This window comes from Glycine soja, chromosome 19, assembly GCF_004193775.1.
Source record: "Glycine soja cultivar W05 chromosome 19, ASM419377v2, whole genome shotgun sequence".
NCBI lineage: Eukaryota > Viridiplantae > Streptophyta > Magnoliopsida > Fabales > Fabaceae > Glycine > Glycine soja.
Window position 1 is genome coordinate 7,201,109 of NC_041020.1, and position 8,212 is coordinate 7,209,320.

The 8,212-nt window shown below is 32.8% G+C and overlaps 1 protein-coding gene across 1 annotated transcript; it reads right to left on the reverse strand.

The window, feature by feature from the left end:
• Positions 1–3,931: 3,931 nt before the first annotated feature.
• Positions 3,932–5,914, reverse strand: LOC114399085 (LOB domain-containing protein 41-like). Its single transcript, XM_028361189.1, has 2 exons — positions 5,541–5,914; positions 3,932–4,869 (listed from the first exon to the last, which is right to left on the reverse strand). Exons 1-2 carry the CDS (start codon positions 5,728–5,730, stop codon positions 4,178–4,180), a joined length of 882 nt encoding a protein of 293 aa, XP_028216990.1. The 5' UTR covers positions 5,731–5,914; the 3' UTR covers positions 3,932–4,177.
• Between the last annotated feature and the right edge of the window lie 2,298 nt (positions 5,915–8,212).

An 8,212-nucleotide genomic window follows, 5' to 3' on the forward strand; every position in this document is an offset into this window, starting at 1 on the left:
AAATTATTTTTAAAAAAAAATTCAGAAAATTTGAAATTTGAAATTTGAAATTTGAAAATTTGAAATCTGAAATTTGAAAATTTCATAAAAGCCTTTTGAAAAGACACATCTCTTCAAACCATTTTGAAAAGGCACGATGGGCCTATATATATGTGTGTGTGTCTGACTTCAAAGAGAAAGAGAGAGATGTTCTAAGAGAACTTAATTGTCAAATGCTCTCTCAATAACTATTGGGCAAACACTTGCAAATCTATTGTGAATTCATTTAGGAACTTGAATTTGTATTATCATCTCTAAAAGAGAGAAATTCCTTTAGGATCTTCAATTCGTATCTTCTACTCTAAAGGAGATAAGTCTTTCTTTTCATCTCAGAAACTTAGTTGTCATCAAGAGATTGGTTGTCTCTTGGATTGAGAGAATTGTAATAAAGAGATAATGGTTGTAATCAAGAGATTGGTTCTCTCTTGGAGAATCTTGAACACAAGGGTGAGGGATCCCAAGGTGTGTTCAAAGTCTGTAAAGGATTTACAGATATAGTGGAAAATCTCAAGTGGGTTGCTTAAAGACTGGACGTAGGCACAAGAAGTGGCCGAACCAGTATAAATCAAGTTTGTAATTCTCTCTTCCCTTATCTTATTTATTTTATTGCAGATTATTTTATCTTGCACAGTTAAAAGAACATTAGTAAATTAATTGCTTCTTCTTCTTTTTCTTTTTCTTCTTCTTCTTCTTCTTCTTCTTCTTCTTCTGAGCCTATCTTTTAAAATGGGGTTAAAGTTTGTTAGTGGGAAAATTTTGAAACTTAATTCACCCCCCTCTTAAGTTATTGAGGCCACTTGTCCAACACTTGGCAACTTGATGTTCAATCTCCAACTTTTGAGCATGCAGGTACCAATAGGGTTGTATATTTATCGGAGCTAAGCCAGGAAAAAAGGGAATGGCATGGTCGAAAGTACGGGGCAGTGGTGATTGTGTGGGTTCCTCGAATAGGGAGGAGTATAGAGAAAGGAGTTGCTACATCTCTAGGTGAAGAGGAGGCAATGCAGGAGAAGAAGGTTGGGCGAATTCAGGATAAAGAACACAAAGGAAAAAAAATTGGGTTGCATGGTCGCCTTAACAATTTTGCACAGTTGATGGAAGCTAATAGGAGCAAGGTTGATAGTGGTTTCTCCTTTCAATTCCATAAAATTGGGCCCATGTAATAATTTCATTCTGAGAGTTAATAGTCCATCAAAATTGTCCTAAGTTGTTTTAACTATTGGGCTTCTTAGACTACATCAAACCCACTCATCTCAAGGACAAAAGGTTCATAGAAAAGAAGTGACCCTATAGAGAAAGAGAAACATTCTTACACACCTTACATTGGGGTTCTTCCTCGTAAGAGATCAATATGTCATACGGACTTACAATAGAAAAGGGTGGATCATCATCTTCCTCAACAACCAGAACAAGAAAGTTGCCCCGACAATGATGACTATGAGAGAACTTCTAGTCGCAGTAAAAACATTGTCACATCTCATGACGTTCATGATTTCAACATCAGAGAGATTCCAGTAACGCAAGGTTGGTTCTAGTGTCGACAACAAAGGTGGCAAGGACTTCAGAAGTGATGAGTCTAACTGAGGTCGAGGAGGAACAATGAAAATTTGTGTCACTATGTAGAAGTCCACAATGGCAGTCAAGACCAAAAGGACCAAGATTAGTCCAGTAATTTGTCCTCATGTAGACGAGCAAGTCCCAATGCATGGGAGAGAGAAGTGGATTGATGTGCCAGAACCTCTCATTTGATATCAGTTTTAAGATCGAAAACAAAACAGCTCAACAAAACTAGTGAGGGTAACCCAATAATGTGATTAGCAAGTGCCTCGAACTCACTAAGGTAATCAGAAACAGAGGAGGTCTGGGTTAGCTTGAAGAGCTTACCATGGGGGTCGTTGTAAGTAGTTGGGGTGAAATGCGTCTCAAGTGCCTGAAGGAATTGGAACCAGGTCTAAATATGAGTGTTTTTGTACATCCATTGATACCAAGACAATGTAGGTTCATCGAGGTAGAATGACACCGTGGTAATTCGTTCTTCATCAGGTGTAGTGTGATACTCAAAGAACTGAGAAATCTTGAAAACCCATCCCTGAAGGTCATCACCAGAAAAATGTGGGACATCCAATTTCAAGAAGTGTTTTGGGTTGTTGTAATGTGGTGGATGGTAGGAGTTTACTGGCGTCGTAGAATTGGTGGGGGAGAGACTTTCGAGGGTAAAGGTCGTTTGGATGCTTGACAAACGTTGCATAACATCATGAAGCTTGTTGGAATTGGAAGTGGAGTGTTTAGAACGAGTAGTGTCAACCATTGGAAAGGAGAGAAACTCTCAACGAAAGCACCGATGATGTAGAAGGGATTCTCTGAGTTAGAGGACAAAGGAACCTCCAAGAAGATATTAGAGAGAAGAAATAGACAATATTCTCATTGACAACTTTTCACCAATACAGTAAAGATTATATAATGGACAACAATCCTAACAAACTCATATTTTCTCCAATTCCCCTTAACAGAATTCTACTACTATCTTCTAGAATGATCCACTAATAAACTTCACTATAATAATCATTTGTAATGAATATAATTAGTCCAATTCTTTGGCTTCATGCTGACTCGCTTGGGCCTCTCCTTAATAGCTTAATGGACTTACTCAGTCTGTTTACTACTAGTCTGATCCATATAAAAGGATCTAGAAAAGCAATGCACTAGTTTGATTGTTTTTTGGTTGTAGGTTTCAAATGAATATAGGAGAAGGATCTAAAAACATTGCAGGGCGATTTTGTTGTTGGGTATAGTAGAGGTAGTGAAGGTTGGTGGTGCCAATGTGATGACATTGGGGTTAGTCTTTGTGGTCGTCATAACAAATATGTCCACGAAACGATTGGCTTTGACAAAAAACTCTTGATGCTTCAATGAAAAAAATAAGGACCAATCAAGAAAAAAATAAACAATTAACTTAAAGGGGCAAAATTAGATTTTCAAATTCATTTCTTTGTTGATTTATCAAATTAAATAAAGGTAGATTGACAACGTTAAAATAAGTCTTTATAATTTACTTTTCTTCTTAAATATTATATCAAAATAAAATAAAAATAAAGAGATCAAATTTTGTTGGGTAATCAACGCTCCTACAAATAAAATTATCCACACCCATAAATGATCGTGAGAACACAACAAAGATTGTACCGTAGAGAAAATAATAACAAACACAAGAATTTAACGTGATTTGACACCTCTTGGCTACATCCACAGAACCGACTCAAAAAGTATTTCATTATCACAAAAATGATTACAAGATTGTAACTCATTCCAAATAGTGTATCACTTTACTAACCTAAGTACCATACTCAATGATTACAAGAAATGATAACACTCACATAAAGACATTTTTCCCTCAACAAAGTGATTTTGTTTCACAATTTCTCTTCTCACATACTCTCTCTTCATGTGTTGTGTTTCTCCACTAATTATATTCTCTATTTATAGTGAAGATTGTCACCAACTATAATAAATAAACTCTCTTAGAAGTTCATCTACTAAAATATAATCTTCCACTATGCATTTAAGTCACATAAATCTTAGTGATAAAAATTCAATTCCCTATATATATGCACCATATCTTTTAACTTGAAACTCTACAAATTCACATATCCAAAATTAAAATTATGCAAAATCTTGTCAATTTTTTTCCTTTCATTTTTTCCTACTATACTTAAAATTCATCTCACTTTCTAACTAATTTTCCTTCATTTCATTCGTTTTACTAACCAAATAAAGAACTAATATCACAAGCTAAGACACAAGAAAATTAATAGTTTCTTTATTTATTTGAAAAAAGAAAATAATTATATCATTTTTTTCTATTGAAATATTGAATAGTAAAACTTCATGCACATTCAGCCAGAATCATTTCATTTGCAATAAATACTTGTAATTCTCTAATTTCTTTTTATCTCTACATATTTTGATATCAACCATGTTTGTACAACACCGCATTCACAAAGATTAACCCAAGTTGTAAAAAAAAATTTAAAAAAAAAAAAAAGAAGCATAATAACAACAACTGCTTCTAAATTTCTCATCTCACCTACAAGTTTCTAGAGAATAAAGCCGGTTAAGCCAAATCCAAGCGAGCCATTATTCAAGCCGGGTACTCAAGCCCCAGCTCCATCTTACACGAGTCTTTCTCAGCCGAGTCACCATAACTCTTCGACGCAATTATCTTTCTCTTCTTCATTGGAACCACGTGATGCACACGTGAGACCGGTTCAAACCCGAGCGTCAATTCCAAGCCGATTTCATTACCACTTTCACCGGTTCGATCACTCGTCTTCGCAACCGACTCCGGTTCTTCGTGAAATAGATTCGAAGTTTCCACTGACACATCGCTTTCGCTTTCTTTGCTTTCTCCCTCCACCATCACGGCGGCTTCCGACAAGTGGCTCAGCCCCGACTCGTGGCTTGTGGTCCGGTTTGCCGTCTCCGGTTCAACCGGTTCAATCGGAACGAACCCAGTTGGGGTTCCCTTGCTAGCCTTTGGTTTAATGAGTGTGCTACCGGTTCGGTTGAACCGGGACCGGGTCTTGGCCTTTGGAGTTTCGTTTGCCGAGTTCTCGTCTTTTGACACATGGCGTATGTCGTAGGCCTTGAGTGGTGGGGCCCGCCCATTAGCCGCGGCTTCGGATGTTATCGGCGTGATCGGCTCGCCTTTCAAAATGGCTTCCACGGCGGCTTGACATAGCTGCCAGCTCCCGGACCATAGCAAACCCACCGAACCATAAATTGGGTTCACAATTCGACCACATGCTTCGTATAACAAGGATCGAAAAATGGCTGCAAAATAAAATGTCCAAAGCATAATCAATTAAACGTTTCTTTAGTGAAAATTTGCTAATTTTCTAAAAGATCATGCTATATATAGTCCAAGAACTGCATGTAAGTTAATTTTGAGTCAAGATATTGTTTATTTAGCACTTTTTTTAAAAATTAGAAAAATTATCTTCCTTTTTTTGTTAATTTCAGCTTTTTTCTTAATTATTTTAAAGCTTAATCTCTTAAATTATTTTTGTTAAAATAAATGGTCTTTATCAGTTTATTACTGTATATCAAAACACGACAATATTAATGAGAGATATTACATTGTATTAGTAACACTTTAAAAGATCATTTTTTTAATTATAAAACCAAATTAAAATATAAAAAAAAACAAGTGAATTTTAGCTTGATAAAAAAATTCTTTTACTCTTTTATTCTAAGAGATAGTGCTATAGTCCAAGACAAATTGCATGCTCGTTTTTCAATTAAAATCGAATTTTAATTCACTTCAACAAATTAAATTTAAAAAATTGTCATGCAAATCAGAAAAGTAAAACTCGAATTCTCAGAAGAAGAAAAAAAAAACCAAAAATTCCTAAAGAATTAGACTCAAGTTTTGTTCGCAAAAACTTAAACATGCAACCGAGAAAATAAAATAAAAAAAATTGAAGGAAAAAAAAAACACGAACCAGGACGAAGGTTTTCAGGACCAGCGTTGATGAGGTTCATGAGGCCAGCACGACCATAGAACTTGGCAAGAAAAACAGTTGCATTAGCTTGTGACTCCGGGTTCTTGATCCATTGCAAACACGGTCTTATACTACAATCTTCGCTACACCCTTTGCGCAGAACACGACATCCGTTACAACTCATTCGCATTTTCACACAACCTTAATTAACTATATAGTATTTTTGAGCACAATTTAAGGTTTCAAAGAAGAAGATGGTTATATGTGATGTGACGTGATGTGAGAGAGGAAATTGGAGAAAGAAGATTGTGATTAGAATTGTGGAAGTGTGAGAAAGAGGGAGAGCTATATAGTTGTTGGGGGTTCCGGCGCTGCTGGGTTTTTCACATGTTGTGGGTTTCTTAAGAATAATTGTTTTTATTTATTTTTTAGTATTATTATTATTATAACATGAAACAATGGTTTTGAGGTTTTTCCACGTTCAAGGGGGTTGGAACTTCGAACCACTTTCTAGTTTGAAGCGAAATATAATGATTCCATTTGTGTTGGGATGACGACGCCCACTCTCGGCTCACGCGCGTGTGTTCCACTCCCTATCGGTGCAGCTCACGTCACCGGCGTCGAACAACCCGCACATGCCACACTCCAACTATGACGATCGACGGCACACATGTAAAATTCATGTACATATTCGTGTTTTTTTAAAATAAATAAATAAATATATATTTAAATACAAATTTTTTAGTATTAATTTAAATATATTGAAATTTATAATTTTTTATGATTGTTGTAAAATGACCATTTTAATTGTTAAATATATATGCATACGATAATTTAGTTATAAAAGAACAAAAATATTTTCGGATTTAGATACATGTAAAAAGTATAATAATTATCTTATAATTATATTATGTGATTAAGTTTTGTGAAATTATTTTATTTATTAAATTGTGGTATTTAAAATCTAATTTATTATACAATTTAAAGATTAATTTTTTAATATCTTTATTATTTTATTTATCGTTTAAAGTTATTTTGCAAGAATCAAGAAATAAAATATTTTTTATTTAATAAAATAATTATGAATTTTTCTATTTCACTCTTTCCTTTTTCTATTTCATGATAAATACATATTTAAATTAATTAAAAATAATAAAATATATAAAAATATAATTGATAAAAGTGTAGTTAATATGATGTTAAAATTTACAAACAATAAATAAATAAGAATAAAAATTCTATAAAATTCAACAACTTATATAAGGATGTAATTGTGTAAATAAATTAAAATTTTTATTTTAACAAAAAATAAATTATCATTAAATTACTATTCATATTTAGGTACTAAAATAATTATTTATTTATTTTTTAAAGCAGTCATTTATCTTTCTTATATTCACACTTTTATAAATTCTAATTATTAATAAAAATCTATTAAAAAATAAAAAATATTGAAGGGTGTGTGTTACTTAAATGTAGTTTAGCAGTACTAAAAATTGACTAGTACTGGAAGACATACGGAACTCTCGGGCCAAAGTGACTGTTTTCTGTTTTCTGTGTGCGAAACGCGCAGTGACAGACACATAAATGCCGCAGAAAAAGAAAACACGGAAGGGTAAAAGTGGAAAAAAAATGGTGTCAGATGCATGCAAAAGGGCACAAATTTTGAGGAGCGAAGAACATGGCGCGTGGCACGCACGCTCAGGTGTCACAGTGCGGTCGAATCGCCACATATTGGGGAGTAATAAGGGTGGTTTTTGAACGTTAAAAAAAAAAAAGCTCCTGGTTTTCTGGAATGAAAAGCGGTTTGGAGAAAAACCGAAGACCGGTTTCCGGGTTTGGGGTTGGGACTGTGGGCGCAGCTGAAGAAACTAGAAGAACCGAAGAAGAGTGACCAATGCGATAAAGCCAATGGTTTTTCACTTTTTTGGGTTTAAAACTTGATCTAATCAAGTAGTAGGAGTAATAGTTACAACAATGATTAAAAAAATAAGTATGATAACTTTAAATTAATTACTCTTATTTTATTGTTTTCAAATTTATTATTCCCTCTCTTTTTATTATATATAAGACTCAATTCTTTCATTCTTTAACAATAAAAAAAATATCAATTTAGTTGATAATAATAAATTTATCTTAAATTTATTATTATTTTTTAAAATTATTCTTATTATTAATATCTTTTAATGATTTTTTAATATATTTTATTTTCTTTTAATAAAGAGTATTTATAAAATGTTTTATTATAAATTTTATTACTTAATTTTTATTTTCTGTAAATTTTATCATTTAATTTTTATTTTCACAAATTTTTACCTCCTAAGTCTTCATTTTTGTGCATTTCACCATCATGTAAAAAAATATAAATAATTTTGAATTTTGACATGGTGTAATTATAACAAATATATAAAAGTAATTTTTTACATTAGTTATAATCACAATTGATGTAAAAAGCTATTTTTCTACATCAATTATATTTACAACTAATGTAAAGAAATATGAAAAATGGTTTTTCACTTTATTTTGTTACCAACGGATAATAAAATGAAAAAAAATCAAAATTTTGGATGATAAAATTTGCAAAATGATGAAAGTTAGATGATAAAAATTGTAAAAAAAAAAAACTTAAGTGATAAATTCTATAAAATTATGAAAAATGGGTGGTAAGATTT